The sequence below is a fragment of the Anser brachyrhynchus genome (assembly GCF_964034855.1).
Source record: "Anser brachyrhynchus genome assembly, chromosome: 5".
Taxonomy (NCBI): domain Eukaryota; kingdom Metazoa; phylum Chordata; class Aves; order Anseriformes; family Anatidae; genus Anser; species Anser brachyrhynchus.
In genome coordinates this window covers 47,533,288-47,551,066 of record NC_137699.1, presented here as the reverse complement: position 1 = coordinate 47,551,066, position 17,779 = coordinate 47,533,288, and the positions used below count along the sequence as shown (strand labels likewise).

Below are 17,779 nucleotides of genomic sequence, written 5' to 3'. Positions count from 1 at the left end.
AGGATGTAGTTAAAATCTTCACTATCTGTTTTATTATCATTAGTGAAGCAAGGTATGAAAGACTATAACAATGGGAAATGGCCAATAGTCCAATAGGGAGAAAATACTTAAAACCAACAATCAATATAGAAAAATTATTTCTTTTGTCCCTGACTCACAAATTGATAAATTTGTCAAGTTTCAGCCTAGTAGTAAAGGAAATCTTTATGCTTTCCTTTCCAGTAGTGATGGTTCATTTTAGCGTATGCATTTAGTGTGTTCAATGTGTGCCCTAACTGAGGGGAATGATCATGATTTCTGCAAGGTTTTATTTCAGCCAGGCTAATTTGCCATAGTGAATTGATTTGATTGAATATGATCAGTAGTCTTTATTTGGGAGGAAGTATATGTACTCAAGTAAGAAAGGCTTTGCAAAGAAAACTAGCTTTCATCATATTTCAGTTATTTTTGGTTTATGCCTCTTTAGCTCTTATAGTCCACCCAAAATGCCTGTTTGAAAGCTGAATTTGTTGAAAAGAATGAGCTAAGTTCATGTTCGGGTGCATTAAGACATTAATGCTGTTAAGTTTTTAGAATAATGCCTAGTACTGTATGTTGCTGTTGACTTACAATTATTTAAAGTTTTGTCTAACGTAGTACAAAGTAGCATGTATTTCTCTTAGCATAATACAATTACTCATACAAGTTATCAAGCTTAATTTCAGGATAAAGCTTTGCTTCACCTAGCTGCAGACATTACACAATGTATTTTTAAATATTAAAATATTTTGTAATGTTTTAAAGGAGTAATCTTGTACTGATGCAAATACGTAAGATATGATGTATTACGGATCTCTCTTGTTCCAGGTTTTTTATTCCATTAATATTATTCCAATGAAAGTTTGTTTTTTGATTTAAGTTCGGAAGAGGGGAATTATTGCTACTGTTTGTACTTCCAGGCTTTGATTTTTCTCTTTGTGATAAGTGCTCTTTCTTTTTTAAAATACTGTGTAGGGCTCACTATCCCGGAACAAAAACAGTGCCAAATGCCTTATTAACGCAGAAGAAACTGTGGTCTTCAGAAGATTATAGTACTTTCAACGATGAAGTAGGTGCAGGCTGTTGGGCTCGGATCCTAAATCAAAACTATGTGAATGGAAACATGACCTCGTAAGTGTAGTACACTGTTGCTCGCTTTTGGAACTTCATATGTAAGAATTGTCTAAAGTACCACATAACACATCCATCTGCTATGTTAAGGGAGTAGGTAAACTGAAACTTTCTCCTCTGTCAGTCCCAGTTCAAATATACTAAGGTGTGAAGTCTACTGTCTTAACCTCTCTCTGGGATAGAAGTCCCACAAATTTTAATGCATTCTTAGTCATTACAATTCCACATGTATCCATTAGTTTATGCAGTGGAGTTCGTCTGTCTTTGAGATGCTGGTGATACTTTTTAAAAACAGAATGTTCTTAAGAAGTAACAACCTGAAAAACACAGGAGGAAAATAACATAATAAAGCTAATCTAGCTGCATGTTTCTTAGGGTCTTTATCAGGTTGTTTGTCTTCATTTAAAAGTAGTAGAAAAGTATTTTATTACCTATTTTTTTTCCATACAGCTGCTTTCTGAGAATCCATTCTAAAATTTACTGTAGTCTTTTGATATTTTTTTCTGTGTTCTGTATGTCTTTGTGCCAAACTGAAATCTGGAAGAAAATTTGTGTTCTACTTAGTGGGTAATTATGTAAGTCAGTTCTAGAACAGAATGGGAAATATATTTTGTTTTCAGTGAAACAACTACTAATATTAGAAAAAAAAGTCTGATTAAAGAAAATGGAGGCATCAGGATCTAAACAAAATCACTTTAGAACTTTTAGCTTTTATTTAACTTATTTTTGGATTAATAAAGAGAAATGTTTTTGTCTGAAATGCTTGAAATGGAGCACAGCAGAAAGCACTTGCATACTTCTAAAGGGAAACTTATTGAGTTGACTGTCTTCTGTGAATCTTGTTTCCCTCTGTGAGTTGAAAATTTCTACCACATAACTATTTCCTCTGTGAATTCCTGACTAGTCATTTGTCTCTCGACTCTCATGCTCTTCAGTATTTCATTTAAGGATAAGTCTTTTCCTGTTGTGTTTTCTTCTTTCTCCAAGCTCTTTGGAATTATATAAGCCCCATTTGTTTTGAAATGTAGCAGCCAGAAATTATTCAGATATTATAGAACAGTTCCAAATCCATATAATCAATATTGCAATTATCTTGGCTTTTATATTGAAAATCAAGTCTCCCTGATGAAGGGAGGCTAATCTTTCTGTTACTCATTTCCTCTGAGCTTGAGTTCCCTACATTCCTGTTGCCTTGTGCTGCATCTAGGCAAAATTTTACCGTGAGGAAGCTGAGTTTACATCTGGAGTTGTTTATTTTTTGAGTGTGTCTTTGGAGCACTTCAGAATCTCTCCTGAAATGCATGTATCACGTGATAAATCTAAGGCAGTGAGTTTAGAATATGAGCTCTATGCACTCATTTATATAAACGCAAAATCACATACCAGCTTTTGTTTTCTCTGAAACTACTTTGTTAAACTGTATTTTGCATGCCTATGGCTGCATAGATCTTAAGGTCATAGCAACAGATACTCACTGATACTCACAAATCAGAAGACATGAGAAAATTAACCTAGTCAATGTCCTGACAATTTCTTAAATCTTGGGCGATGGCTGGTTAGAGTTACCTGTCCTTTATTTATGTGGATAAAAGGAGGATTATACTTATCAGGGCTTAAACAAACAAACCCCAAACCGTCAAAACACCACCACCACAAACAACAACCAGACAACCAAAAAAGCTAATAACAATTGTAAACTCTGACAACTTCAGTTTTTTATTTTGAATTTTCTTTCAGCTTATGTGGTTAGCAAGTATGAATGGAGTCTCAGGTGCACATTTCTTTTAATGTGCATCTTTTCATGGTGATAGAGCTAGGAAATGTATCGGTCGTTTAGTATGAAGTTTTCAACTCTGGAGGATGATTTGTTTTATTTTTCTTTCCTGTGGGGTTGTTGTTGTTGTAGTAGTGTTTTGTTTTTTCTTTTTTTCGTTCCCCCTCTCCTTTTGCTGTAAAGATATATATTTTTTTTGCCTGGGAAACTTTTTATTTTTTTTGGCTGAGATGGGGAGTTTTTTGAATGTGTACCGGAGAAAAAGAAGAATAAATTCTTGTACTAATTTAATCTAATACAATCCATATGAGTAAACAAAACAAACCTATTTTTCCAGAACCATTGCGTGGAATTTAGTGGCTAGCTATTATGAAGACTTGCCCTTTGGTCGATGTGGATTAATGACAGCACAAGAGCCCTGGAGTGGCCATTACAAAGTAGAAGCGCCTATCTGGATTACAGGTAAAAGGCTTGTGTAACTGTATTGTCTGAGGCCTTTATTTGTTTAGTCTTTTTTCTATGTACTTTTTTTCACCAAATTAAACTTAACTTTGTGGAAAGTCTTATGAATACCTTAAAGGAAAAAAAAGGCTTCTTTCAATAGAAAGCGGAGATCTTAATAGCAAGGGAAATCTTAATGTTTGACCATTAGATCATGCAGAAATAATAGCAATAAGAGGCAGTAGCTTATATAAAGTCGTTTGATCTGAAATGCCTGTAAGGGTTAGTGTGCCTGTAGAGATTAGTGTACTTTCCTATTCTTTTTCACTCTTGTTTTTTCATCCGTAAGTAGACATTTATTACCTTTCAATTTGAGAAAATAGAACAAAGAACTTTAGTACTCTTGTACTGCCAGAGTTTCTTGGTCTGTTAAACTCAGCGTTTCCTTGTGCATTAGGAAAGGGGAATACTTTTATGCTTTGTCTTACGAAAACATGATTCACTGGTTACTCTGTAGTCCTTCTGTAATCTTTTGGCACCTTTGCCACAGTTCCACAAAGCTAGTGGCATATACAATGCTGTAAAGAAGGATCAAGACAAATGCCTTAACTTTTATTCTTTTGCTAATTACTAGTATATGTAAAAACGTTAGAAAAAATGGCTATACTGTCATATGAACAGTTCAGAACAACTGCGCAGCTGTTCCTGTTTCCATGTTGTCTGGATTTTTGTGACCTAGGTCATATGTCTTTGGTACTGTCTTGCTTGCTGAAAACTCTACCTCATGTAGTTATTTCTCAAGGAGATGCTCTTCTGTACTTTATCTGGCTTAACTGTTTCCTGGTTTATTTTTTTTAATAGAGATGGGGGAAAGTCTGAACTGTGGTGAATATTCATATTACATGTACATGATTGATTTATTTAGTGACATATAGTGGGTGTTGGTTGATGAGAAGCTCAACATGACCCAGTAAGGTGCACTTGCAGCCCTGAAAACCAGCCGTATCTTGGGCTGCATCAAAAGCAGCACGGCCAGCAGGGCGAGGGAAGTGATTCTGCCCCTCTGCTCTGCTCTTGTGAGATCCTAGCTGGAGTGCTGTGTTCAGCTCTGGGGCTCCCAGCACAGGAAGGATGTGGAAGTATTAGAATGAGCCCAGAGGAGGGCCACAAGGATGATCAAGGGGCTGGAGCACCTCTCCTGTGAAGACAGGCTGAGAGAGTTGGGGTTGTCCAGCCTGGAGAAGAGAAGGCTCCAGGGAGACCTTACATAACGGGAGAGCTGGGGAGGGGCTTTTTGTCTGGGAGTGTAGTGATAGGGCAAGGGGTAATGGTTTTAATCTAAATCTACCCTTTCTTAGTTTAGATATTAGGAAGAAATTCTTTATTCTGAGAGTGATGAGGCACCAGAACAGGTTACCCAGAGAAGTGCATACCCTATTCCTGGAAGCAATTAAGGCCAGGCTGGATGGGGCTTTGGGCAACCTGGTCTAGTGGGAGGTGTCCCTGCCCATGACAGGAGGTTGGAATTAGATGATCTTTAAGGTCCCTTCCAACCCAAACCATTCTATGATAAGTTTTTTTTCTCCTTTTTGTTAAAATAATTGCTAACATTTTGTTTTAACTGCTTTATCTGTCACAGAGCTGATGTTTTTAATTGTGTTTTAGTACAATTTCTTAATTTTCTTGTATAGGTAGAATTTTTTTTTGAAATTCCATTACTTCCTTCCCCAGATCACCTTTTTCTTGTGCAAGAAATTTAATTCAGACTAAAAATGGACGTTATATTTTTATTAAGACTTAATTGTTTTCTTCTGATTTTTGTTCTGTTTTGTCTTAGCGCACACAACACAATTTACTCAACCAGGCTGGTCATACTTGCAAGTTGACGGACACTTGGAAGGAGGTGGCAGTTTTGTAGCTCTGACAGATGGCCTAGGAAACCTTACCATCATAATTGAAACTATGGTAATGTACATCAGCAATTCCAACAAAGTAGGATAGATAAAGGGAACATTTTCTTACAAAGAGCCTGTTCTGATTTACGTAGTTTAATATCTGTGAATATGCTCTATGATACTTTTATAGCCTTGTTAGACTGCTACAAATCCTTTTTTCTATCTAAACTGTGTGTATAATTTTTATATCACAAATTAGCCTTAATTTCATGATACACCATGGGAGGAAATTAAATCCATGTGTTTTTCTTAAAGCAGAATTCCCAATAAAATTAAGTTTGTGTAATAACAATCATCATTAAGTTAATGAAATAACACAGGATCAATTTGCAACTATTTGTTTTTTTAATTTAAACTTATCCTGTGTTTCATGAATATTGGGATGTGATGAATTCCAGTAATGTATATTCCTTTTCTTTTTTTCTTCAGACTCATAATCACTCTCAATGTATCAGGCCTCCACTGCCTCATTTTAATGTGTCACCTCAGAGAGCAACTTTCTACCTCAGAGGGTCTTTTGTAAGTAGACGTTGAATGAATACATTTGATTACTCTTGCAAGGTGAATAGCTATCCAGAGACAAATGCACACAAGATAATATAGTAGGGTAGCAAGAGATCAAAATTCTTTACCTCCAGTACTATAGGCTGTTATATACCTGCCAAAGTTTTAAACATTCTACTTCTGCTTTCACCATAAGACATAATATCATAACTGAATTTGTAGAGTTACTATCCTCCTGGTCTAATAATATGTATATTGAAGAAAAAATTCACTGGAACAGATACACAGTTGGATTTTTACCTTGGGATTTATGTCAAGGCTGAGTGCTTTAACCTTCTGATGTAGGTTACCTGGCTAGCATGGTCATGATATCATGACCTTTCTAGTTGTCATCAGTTCCTTTTCAGGAAAATAACTGAAGCTGACTGTATAATGTAGGTTTATTGACATATAATCTACAAAAATATGAAGTATGTTATGGCTAGCAGAATAGAGTGGTGACTGCTAATGAGATCAACAGCTCTAAAATAACAAGTTATACACCAATAAAGGACTGATATTTCTTGAGGTCAATATTAGAATTGTGTGGTGGTTTTTTTTTTAATTTTGTTACATTTCATTGTAGTATTTGGTGAAAACCCTTCAAGTGTGGTATTCAAGGCTTGATTTTGAATCTGCAAACTCTATTTTATTCAAGCAACTCCATCCTTTAGATGTAAGTTGATTAGTTTTATTAATCTTTTGTATTATTACTTTTAAGAAATGGAAGTGCAAAAAAGATGCTTTTCTTTGTTTTGCAATGTAGGATTACGAAGTAAAAAGTAGAATCACATAAGGCAATCTAAGGTAACTTGTACTTGGCTCTTCAGAGAGAAGCTTGATGGTATTCTGCGTGTGTTCATAAAGATAATTGCTGAGTAGGCTGGTGGTGCAGTTTGTTTTGTAGGGCTGAAACATTACTGCTTTCTAGTAGATACATACTTTGAAAGTAGTGAAATTAAGTGATCCCATTGTGATAGTGATGCATGTGGATGTTCTTTTCCATTTTCGGGCCTACCTTACTGAATTTTCAGCCTGTGCTTTTGAAATACAATAAAATGTCAGTATAGTATACCCGAGCATGATTTGTTAAACCTAACTTTATTCATGCTCATACGCTGGGCGTTAGCATTATTCCAGATTAGCACTGGAGTTCCTGCTGCAGAAGGATTTGCAAGGTGATAGTTGTAGTATTTCTCTGGCCCGAAGGTGGTAACATTCTAATTTTCTGGCCTCTCTGCCCACATTCACTGTCAAACCTTTGGGATATGTGTGTTCATTGGGTGCATGTAGAAGAATTTTTTTTGAGAAAAGAGCCTCTGTTGGGATAACTTTTTGTACTACTCAAAGCAGTAAGAATGTGAGTATATGGGACGTTCATCACAAACTTACTTAAAAAAAAAAAAGTACTTCCTCAAACTGTTTAATGTTAAAGTAACTGTTCTCAAAAACAAAGAGCGCTATGCCTAATATGACTTAAGTACTACTCACGACAGGATATTCCCAGCAGTCTCTCTGTAACATCTGGTGTTTTTCCCTGTGCTGAAACTTCTTGCCTTTGATGCCTGAACTGTATAATTAAGCTCTGTTTGACTATAGCTTTACTAGCTGTATAAAAACTTACCTCGAGGTAATGAAGAGATTGGGGGAAGTAGTTTTCAAAAATCTGGAGACATTAAACACTGAGGCAAGAAGATAAGATTTTTGCCTCAAATCAGTCTTTAGAGAATGTCCTTTAACTCAGAAACTTGGGTATTTTGTTATTTAGTTGTTTGATTTTTGCAGCTTGAGCTTTCTTTAATTCCAGGTCTGGAGGGGAAGCTTTTCTATAGACCTAGACGTGGATGAAGTCTACACTTTAACCACACTCAAGACAGGGCAGAAATGTAGTTGCCCAGAGCCTCCCCCACCTCAGCCCTTTCCTTCAAATTACAAAGATGATTTCAATATTCGTAAGTCAGAATTCTCTGTTGAAAAACTTAATTTACACACAGATACAGTCTCAATGTAGAAAGGCCGTAACTGTGGTATATGAGTCCTCTGGTCTGGGTGGTATGAAGTAATCTGAATGTGTTTTATTTTATTTTTTTTTTGCCTATTTATTCCAGTTTCTCTGTTAACGTACAGGTGTATACCTCACTTGTAAGGAAATGTATTTAATTCTAGCTCTTAATTGGGTGGCTGCTACAGTTCTTTGATGCAAAAGATACAGCTCAAGTATAGTGAACTAGTTTTTGTGAAGGAAGATGGAAGGTAATTTACTTTGTTCATGTGATTATGAAAACTGGCCTGCTTCCAACTCCGAAAACTTCAGTTTTGGAGTCTGTACTTTGATAGAGTAAGAAGTCTGGAGAATATCTTCAGAGGAAATTTCTGAAAGCAAGAGTGAGTAGACAGAAGAAAAATGATGTTTTGGTTTTGATATGCATTTTATTCTCTGAACAGGTAATCCACCTTTCAGCGAAGCTCCAAATTTTGCAGATCAGACAGGTGTATTTGAGTACTTCATAAATGGTTCTGACCCAGGAGATCATGTTTTCACGCTCCGACAGGTGGTAGTTCAGCGACCCATCACTTGGGTTTCTGATGCAGACCAGACCATCAGTATCATAGGAAATTTTCGTTGGTATGTAAACAATATTTTTGGTGACATTTGGGGAAATGTCATCCTTACCAGTGTGGGTTATGATTAATTGATGTATTTCAAACTTAATTTCTCTTGCACAGCAAATCTGTGCATTCAGACTATCTGTAGATGTGTAGAAATGATGATTGACAGAGACTTCCTTAAGTCACTGAGCCCTTCTCGGGTCTCTTGCCAATGCTAATAGTTCAGGTCAACTGTATCTTTGTCTAAATGAGTCCTGAAAACATCCAAGGATGGTTATTCCACCTCATCTCTAAGTAACATGGCCCAGTGCTGGAGAAAAACTGGAGAAAATTATTCCTAAACTCATGCTGGACATACTTGTTCAAGCTGTTTTTTGAGAAAAACGGACATGGGGTGGCTCACTGGGAAGACCAAGTCAAAATATCAATATCACACAAGCAGAATGCTAATTTTGAAGTGAGCACTAGTTTTTGTATGCTTTTCAAATGGGACAAAAAATTAATTTAGTGTAAATTACTTAATCTTGTACTGTGCTGCTAGATTGTTAGTGATTTGATCAATCTCATATCAGTGAGATAGTTCAGGAGTTAGTGCAGTTTTAATTGTTGCAGACTGCCATCTTCTGAGCAGTTCCTAGAATTGTGTGGATTTGATTCACCTTCTGCTTAAAACAGTTTTGTTTCTGGGTAGGTGCAACTGAGATTTACCACTCTCGTAAGAGTATGATTATTATTACAGTCCTTTCTAGGAGCTATGATGATGGTAATTTGTAATGAAGCAGCATATTTTAGCATAATGTTAATTAAAATTAAAAAGTATTTGGGAAAGAGACTGTTAGATAATCAGCTTAGTACTAGTAACTAATGATAAACTTAATGCTTAAGATTTTTTTTTGTTTAATTTGGAAGAGCCTAGCTTAATTTTTTTTGTTTTTTAAAATAGCCATTCTGTCTGTTCTTTCACTGTGATCACATCAGTGTTCAACCAAATGCTTTTTCAGAACATAGATCAAACTTCTGGCTGTGACAAGTGATCAAATCACTTTGCTCTGAAGCCTGAAAACATACTACTATCTTGTTGCTGGAGATTTTTTGTTTACCTTCTGCAGCCCTCTGTTAAGTAAAGCCTTGTATTCCCGCTATAATCATCTTCCCCTCATAGAGTAGGTCATATTCAGTGATTCCTGTAACTGGTAAATAGAATGTATGCTTAAATTACTGTACTGAAATCCTTAGGAAACTTCCTATTTTTTCATTTTGGTTCCACTTCTTTGAGTTCTTATCTTGTTTTCAAAACAAAGCTTGTTTTTTGAATGCTTACCTGGTTATTGAAGTTTTACACACCTGTAATGTTTTGTAATACAAGTCTTCAATTTCAGGCCCTTTGATTTGTTTAAGCCTGGGTAGATGTTTTCAACCATTATTGCATGCTATAGAAATATTGAACTAATCTTGTACTGAATTTTTCTGTGGGATGATGTTTGACTTCAGTCATCAATAGCAGTTTATTATGATTAAAGTTGAGGATTCTTTAGTTAGTTTTAGTTTGGATGTTAATCTTGTGCTTGTGAAAGTTCTGCATTTCTACTCCTAAATTTGAGTTTTGCTTTTGTTATATTGAGCCTAGCTATATCCTATAAATATTACTATTTAACTCTCACCGATTCCAATATTATAATATCTTGAGCAGGATGTGGGAGTCTTTTGTTTAGTACATAGGGAGGCAAGAAAGAAATCTCACATAGTTTGTGTAATGAATGTCCATCCAAGAACCTGATACTTTTAATAACATTATATTAGAATGAAATACGAGATTTTTCTTTTATGTGAGAGCTGGGAAGAAGACTTCCTGAAATAGGTATTCTTAGTGATTTCTCTGTCAGCTGAGCTGAGGACGTTGAGGGTTTTTCCACATTTTGTAAATAACAGAATAACTGGAAACTTCCTAAATATATGACCTTGTAGCTGTATCTATATTCACAACAGTTTATTGCAAGTCAATTCAGATACGGGATGTAGAAATGTAATTTGCTGAACGTTCATCAATAGATGTAATTTTTTCTTTTTTAAGAGGCTAGTGCTGCAACTTGGGTAGATTTTCTAGGTACTATTTGATTGTTCTGGTATTCCTTTGCTTGATGGTGGACTTTTTCTCCTTTGCAGCTGTCATTACATGTAAAACCTGATGCTTTACAGTTGAGATGAAGTATTGCCTCAGGAAAAAAATCAAGTAATTTCAACCTAGCTGAACTTTTTGTTTAAAAAAAAAAAACAAATACAACTTGTTCTGCATTTTGAGCAAGAGGTCTGGGTTTCCTAAGACTTGGCCTATATGTTAAAAATCTCAGAGAAATTAAGATAAAATTCTAACAGGATGTGGTAGTTTTGCCTTGAAACTTGGGTTTGATTGTTATCTAAAAGCAACTTCTATTTTTGTAAGCCTGAAAGCTTTTCTGTGGACAACACAAACAATTTGTGTAACAGATTTTAACTTGTTGGCAATACACTTAGGTTTGTTGTTGGTCTATTAGAAGACATATTCATCCGAAGAAAATTTGTGAACTCACAGGTGGAAACAACCAGTCCTGACAAGTCATCAGTGAAGATGAATCTGTGTCTGTCACACCCATAGGTCCCAATTAGGATGCCTAAATCTTTTCTCAAAAAGGTTGCTGTACCATGTAGGGAGTACTCTACCTACTGCCTGCTCAAAAAAAAAAAAAAATTTTTTTGCTCGTTAAAAAAACTTAACTGCTCTTACAGGGTGAACCTGACAGTCACTTGTGACATCTACATAGAAAAGCAAGATGATGGGGGTGTGTTTATTGCTGGAAGAGTTGACAATGGTGGGATATACGTTCGTCGTACCAAAGGAGTTTTCTTCTGGGTTTATGCAGATGGCACCTACAGAGTCACTGGTGACTTAGGTAAGCAGCCATTTAGTAAAAGTGGATGCTGATTTTTTTCTGGTCTCATCCAGGTATCAATCATGCCTGATTTCTGCTTAGTTTAAATTTCGGCCTAGAACTCAATAATGTGATGTGGTATCTCAAATCCTCTGAATTTATAAAATTCTAATATATAAACAAGATCTGTAGAACAAATAGAGCAATAACTACTCTCATACTTTGTCAACCTGTATTCTGAATAAAGGGAGTCTGTATTTCAGGCCAAATAGCATTGGAGGTTTCAATAGAGAAAAGGTCTTGTCAAAATGGGGGAATGCACAGACAGTACAGAGTCTAGGTTATATATTAAGCCCTCCATGCTGCAATTGAAATTGGTAGATTGTTGGTCCTGAACATCTCTGAAAATGAAATTATTTTCCTTTTTGCTAGTTTGGTATTTATCCGTCAGCCTTGGCAAAAGGGTGAAATAGCACTTTGTTAACCTTGAGCATATTTTTACAGCTGGAGAAGAAGTATTAATGAAGGGGCTTTCTGGTGTCCGGGCCAGTGCGTGGCACACACTTACACTCAACATCCAGGTAAGGACACAGGCTAAAAAGCTAGAAAATCAGCTATGAAAATTCCAATCCTAAATGGTTTAGACAAAACTGTGCTATTCTGCTGAGAGACTGTTTGCATTAGATTACCTATATAAAGCAACAATAATATTTTTTTTGTTACTTTAAACCAATGTTAAAATACCATACCTCGTTCTGCTGCCTGTATTTTTAGAGAGGTCTTGAGAAACTGGAGAGGGTATAGAAGAGAACCAGAATCATGAGTTGAAAGCTGGTGATAGGATGGCTAGAGAGGCAAATATTTTGCTTAATCTAATGAAAGGATCATGACCTGATTTCCTGTTCCGAAGACTCTCCGTGAACTACTAAACTAGTCTGCTTTATGAATCTGATTCCCATCAATCCTCTTTGAGTGCCAAGTCCTCATACGTGGTGCCTCCTAAGGACTTGGAACTGGGGAACTTGGTTGAGCGGCTATTCTTCTTTCCTGTACTGAGGAAGCATAGGTATTATGTTACAGTAAAAATGGTCTGCAGTTGATTAGAAGCCTGTCTAAAGTACATTTTTTTTTTGTTTTGTGTGTGTGTTTTTACCTTTTTGATCATAGTTACTTGGTAAGAAAATTGGTATCAAACTTTATTTAAAATATACCTGTGCAATTAGCTGGAATTGACATTGCTGCAAGTAACTCAAAGGCTCTAAGCTCCTCTGCTGAGTGCCTAATTCCCTTGCCTAACATAACCTTCACATCTGCATGTGGCCTGAAATAATGAGGAAGCGTAAATCCTAGTTGAGGATATCTTGTACAGAAACAAACTGTCTTTGAAATTCTGTGTTAAGTCTTTCTGTCATGCTAAAATGTCAGTGAGTGTTAGAAGCTTTTTTTCCTCCTTTCATTCTTTTGTACTGGGAGACAAAGGGATGCTCTTATCTGAGACATTCATTGAAGTAGAAGTAATTTAGTTTTGTTTTTGTACACCCACATTTATGACAGTGACTGCTATTTGTAAAATAGACTAAGATGCTTACTAACCTGAATGTGGTACTAAAGATGAGCATAAGTAATTTAAAGCACAAAACAATGACGTTTGTTAATCTTAAAATTACGATGCTACAGACTTTGATCTGCACTGTTAAAATATTTTGTGCTAAATACGCCTTTGCAATAACAGAATTGTAGAGGTCTCATACTGATAGTGTGAGAGCGCTCTCATTGCTTTTTAGAAAGTATTCTTTGGTTTTACCTGTGTCTGTAATTGTCCTTCAGATTAAGAAATACAGGTAAAATAGAATGCTTTTTTTTTTCTAACTACAAGTTAGTGGAGAATATTGGCAAGTTAAAATTTAACTGTTCCTGAAACTGTTCTTAATTGTAATGGTAATGTACTTGAAAGTTCTCTAGTTCCTCCTCTCAACTTAATGACTAAAATGCATCATTCTTTTCTTTTGACTTTTTGCCTAATTGTAAAGAGTCAATGCCAGGTATATTATATCCACAAAAGAACTGCTTTGTAGTTCCAGGTAGCTCTAGCTTTGCTAAACCCCTCAAAACAGCTCGTTGTTTTGAGGGAGTGTGACACTGACACATGAAGAAAACCAGTGTACCTTTGAGATTCTGCGGTGAGTTTGCAAGCTGCGAGTTGGGGAAAGATGAACCTTCTATCTATGAACTGTAAAGGCATTAGATGTGTTTCACAGAGCTGATAGGCATTGTATGGTTCTGTGTGATTATTTAGAAGTACCTCTGCATGGAAAATGTGTGAAATGGAGTTGAAAGTTCACTTGACACCTTTCAGGCTTGTCTCATCTCCCTTACAGGTTGTCTCAGTGTCAATACATTTGATTGCTGGATTTTACAAAGCCAACTTTCTTTCCATTTTTTGACAGGGCGCTTCTGCCTCAGGGCTGTTAAATGGTTATCCACTCTGGGAGAATGTCACCATTTCTAAACCAAGTAACGGATGGGCTGCTATTGGAACTCGCTCATTTGAGTTTGCTCAGTTTGACAACTTTCACGTTGAAGCTAGCTGAGGTGGCTTTTGCATTTGGAGAATGCAGTTCTCATCTTTCTTTGAAGAAGAGACAGCTCAAACTTTGGGGACAACACTGTGATTGATCTGATGGAAAAGAACCTGAATCCTCATCCTGTTATTTGTTAAAGGTTTACTTGACTAGTTATAAACATGACTAACTTTATCCCCTGGTTGTTACGGGATTTTTGTTCTTAGATTTCCGGGGGTGAACTTTAGTTCAAGGTAACAATGAAAACAATTTTGTTGTGGATTTAAATCCTTTGAATAACAAGATCTTAACTTTCCAGCTCATTTTAAGATAACTTTGGAAGTTCGTATAAGATAAAGGCCTTTCAAGCTGCATTTTTAACACTAACATGATTGTGTCCATTCCTTTCACTCTCGAAGAATTAAATGCCAGTGGCCCCATACTGTTGTAGGTTTATCATTTTCAGATTTCATTTAGATGAAGAATGTAATTTTTCTATGCTAAGAAAAAAGATGTTTTGCCTGTGTTTCTGCTACAGTCTGAGGCTAGACATTACAATAAATACTCCAAATGTATTTTATTACTTCTTCCAACTTAGAGTGCCAGCCTTGAAATATATCGTGTTTTCAGTGGAAGGGAAATGTGCCTTACAAACTGAACAGGCAATGCAGGATATGCCTTATTTCTCAACTACCTCCTTTTTCCAATGAAAGGATTGAAATGGATTAAAAGATACTGTAATTTGCAGTTCATTATTGAAAGCTTTGTGTTTTTGTTTGCCTGGCACAAAGAATAAAAATCCAGAGTCCTGGATGCTGGCATTCCATGTCAGGTCATATATGGAAAAATGTCTTTTTGTTCCTAGAAGGTTTGACATCCATCTCTCATTTGTGATGATCTAAAGCTTAGAGCAGAAAATAATTGAAGTATAACAATATGTTATGGAGTTGATTATATTATTCTAGCACAGAGGAAGTATGGATACTATCATGTACTTGCATAAAAGGAAACCGGGGGGAAAGAAGTCCTTGCCCTTAAGTCTTTGCAACCTGTTCATAAGGTAAGTGACAGCAGGTGGATGCAGACAGAATTGTGTAGTGTGTCAGACAGTGGTGTTGACATGAGTGTCTGTTTTTAAACTTCCAGGCATCAGGGAGTAAGATTCTGAAGGATCAGAAATTCAGTCTGAAAGGAGGGACTCTTTTTCTGATGTTTCACTTTTTTTCCAAGTTACTGTGATACAAAAAAAAAAAAAATCATTGTCACTGTAGTGAGCTAGTGAATGGAATTTTCATCAACTGGCTTGTGAAGTTTTCTCTTCGTCATTTAGAATGAAAATCTCTGTTGCCATAACAAAACATGCCTCCTGTGTCTGTGCTTTTCACATTCACATCTTACTTAATTGGCAAGCAAGTACTTCTGCAAACGTGATAGGACACTAATATCTGTATGAGGCCATCTGTAGCAGGCAGTATCTTTGAGAATCTTCGAGATTCTTTGAGAAACAGATTTGCAGTATACTTCAATTTATGCTGAATGTTATTCGGATCTGCTTTATTTTGAAGGCTGATTCCAGTAAGCATTGACTTCGGTCTTCAAAGCTGTCACCTAATATAGAGTTAATGCAGAGGGTCTTGAAATTTCATCTCTAGTAAGTGGAGATGAGAATTTTTATTTTTGTAAGAATTATACTGATACCGTTATCAATTGGTTATGAATCATTCATACATGCAGATTTCATACGTGCAAGTAACCTTGAACAATGGTCTAAAGCACTGAACTTTAAAATTCTTGTAGAAGGCTTCCAAATATTAACTGTTTCTTTAACTGGGTTAAAAAATAAAAGGCAGTTTTCTACTTCAGTTGCATTCTGATGGTTGAAGTGTGGATGCAAATCTGTTCATTATTTGCTTGATTTAAGAGGGGATGTCACTGGGAACTGTAGATGTGAAGGAATCTAACTTGAGGTCCTCATATTCAAATAATAATGAATACAGGAGAAAAAGTTATCGGAATAAACTTGTTTTAGTTGTGTGGGCTGCAAGCAATGTTTGTATAAGATTAGCAATGATGAAGTTATTCCAAAGGAGTTGTCCATTTTTTTAGTACCTTTTAATGCACTAGTGTAATAAACTACTGTTGTTATATTGTGTACTAAACACAGTGTATTTTATCACTGGAAATGTTGATTATTTTTTCTAATCTTAATTTATTAATGTTAGAGGATTAAACTGTTACGAACAGAGTAAGTGATTTAATGGTGATATAATGTTATTCATCCGTACGTCTGTAATTCTTCACCCTTCAGCAGGCTGTAATATGCTTGGTAATAACAAGCTGTCAGGTCTTTCATTGGGGGTAGATTTATGTTGTTGATTATAAATACTAATCATTCCAAATGGACAAATAAAGCACTTAAAAACCCTTTATTTGTGCAGAATGCTTCTGTAAATGGGTCTTGGTATCCTCCAGTAAGAAAGCGGACAGGTTTTTTCTTTGTAATTCCTGGTAAAGATGCTTGGCATTAGGTTAAGTCGGTTGGAACAGTTTTTCTGATACTGAATAGCCAAACAGTGCTCATTAACAAATAACCTCAAAATCCATATACATCAGGACTTACTTATAGTGCTCAATATACACTTTTTCTTATGTCTGTTTTGTGGGTTTTTCTGTTTTGTTTTTTTTTATTTTTATTTAGTTAAGGGAATTAAAATGTATTTAAGGGCCGTTCATGCAAAACTCCTGAGTACTAAGGCATTGTGAACTTCAGCCGGAAGTCTCTTTATAGGTATAGAAGTAGACAGTGCTGTGCAGGTATATTTTAAAGTTTAAATGAGGCTTCTTTACCTTGAGTTTTCTTTTTAATTTAGCTTCAATTTCTACTCTGTGCTTTCCCCACCCCTCCACTCCCTTTAACTTAAGGGTTCAACTTTAAAAGGGGAGGACAATTCCGTTGAGCTAGTCATGTTTTCCAGGCAATCATGCCAGTAGATATGAATTGCTCTGGAAATACTGTCTTCCGATAGCTAGTGTTAGTAACAAGTGTGCAATCTCTCCTGTAGGAAAACCTAATTGCAGGCTACAACAACAACAACCTAATTGCAGTTACACAACACTGCATCAAAATTGATTCTGTCTCTTACTTTCTGCCATGCAACTTTGAGGTTACCTGCTATGAACAATGTTTGTGGGATTTTCTGCAAAACAGGGCTCCTTTCCTTTAAAATTATGGGGAAACTCTAAGCTACTGATGAAGATTTGTTTTGCAGCATCATTCTGTTTTCACTGTATCAACAGTAAATTTCTCATTCAAAACATGGAGTGGTAGGGGAAATAAACAACCAAACTTGTTATACAAATTAATCTGATATTTATTTTTTTCGGATGTCCTGGACATCTTGTTTTCTGTCCTTTTTGCTCCTCCTTTACCCTCCTACAGCCCTATTTGGTAATATGCAAGCCACTGCACTCACTCTTCTAAAATCTCTCTTGCTTCTGAGACGACTCATTTAAAAAATAAAAAATAAAAATAGGTTGCACACACTTACTGGGAGTAGATCTGAAGCTGACAGTGTCAATTTCATGGAATCATTTAGGCTCGAAAAGACCTCTGAGATAAAGTCCAATTGTTAATCCTGCACTGCCAAGTCTACCACTAAGCCATGTTCCTAAGCACCACATCTACATGACTTTTGAATACTTCCAGGGATGGTGACTCAGCCACTTCCCTAGGCAGGCTCTTCTAATGCTTCACAACCCTTTCAGGAAGAAATTTTTCTTAATATCCAACCTAAACCTCTGCTGGTGCAACTTGAGGCCATTTCCTCGTGTTCTGTTGCA

The 17,779-nt window shown here is 36.1% G+C and overlaps 1 protein-coding gene across 2 annotated transcripts in view; it reads left to right on the top strand.

The window, feature by feature from the left end:
* Positions 1-16,364, top strand: part of GALC (galactosylceramidase) — a 39,730-nt gene extending 23,366 nt beyond the window's left edge. For both annotated transcript variants that reach the window (XM_080594377.1, XM_080594378.1), the window contains exons 8-17: positions 994-1,149; positions 3,261-3,385; positions 5,202-5,329; positions 5,749-5,838; positions 6,449-6,538; positions 7,670-7,814; positions 8,308-8,488; positions 11,236-11,399; positions 11,883-11,959; positions 13,826-16,364. In XM_080594377.1, coding sequence (XP_080450503.1) covers positions 994-1,149; positions 3,261-3,385; positions 5,202-5,329; positions 5,749-5,838; positions 6,449-6,538; positions 7,670-7,814; positions 8,308-8,488; positions 11,236-11,399; positions 11,883-11,959; positions 13,826-13,969 — 1,300 coding nt within the window. In that variant the 3' untranslated portion in view covers positions 13,970-16,364. The remainder of the gene's footprint in view (positions 1-993; positions 1,150-3,260; positions 3,386-5,201; positions 5,330-5,748; positions 5,839-6,448; positions 6,539-7,669; positions 7,815-8,307; positions 8,489-11,235; positions 11,400-11,882; positions 11,960-13,825) is intronic.
* The last annotated feature ends 1,415 nt before the right edge of the window (positions 16,365-17,779 follow it).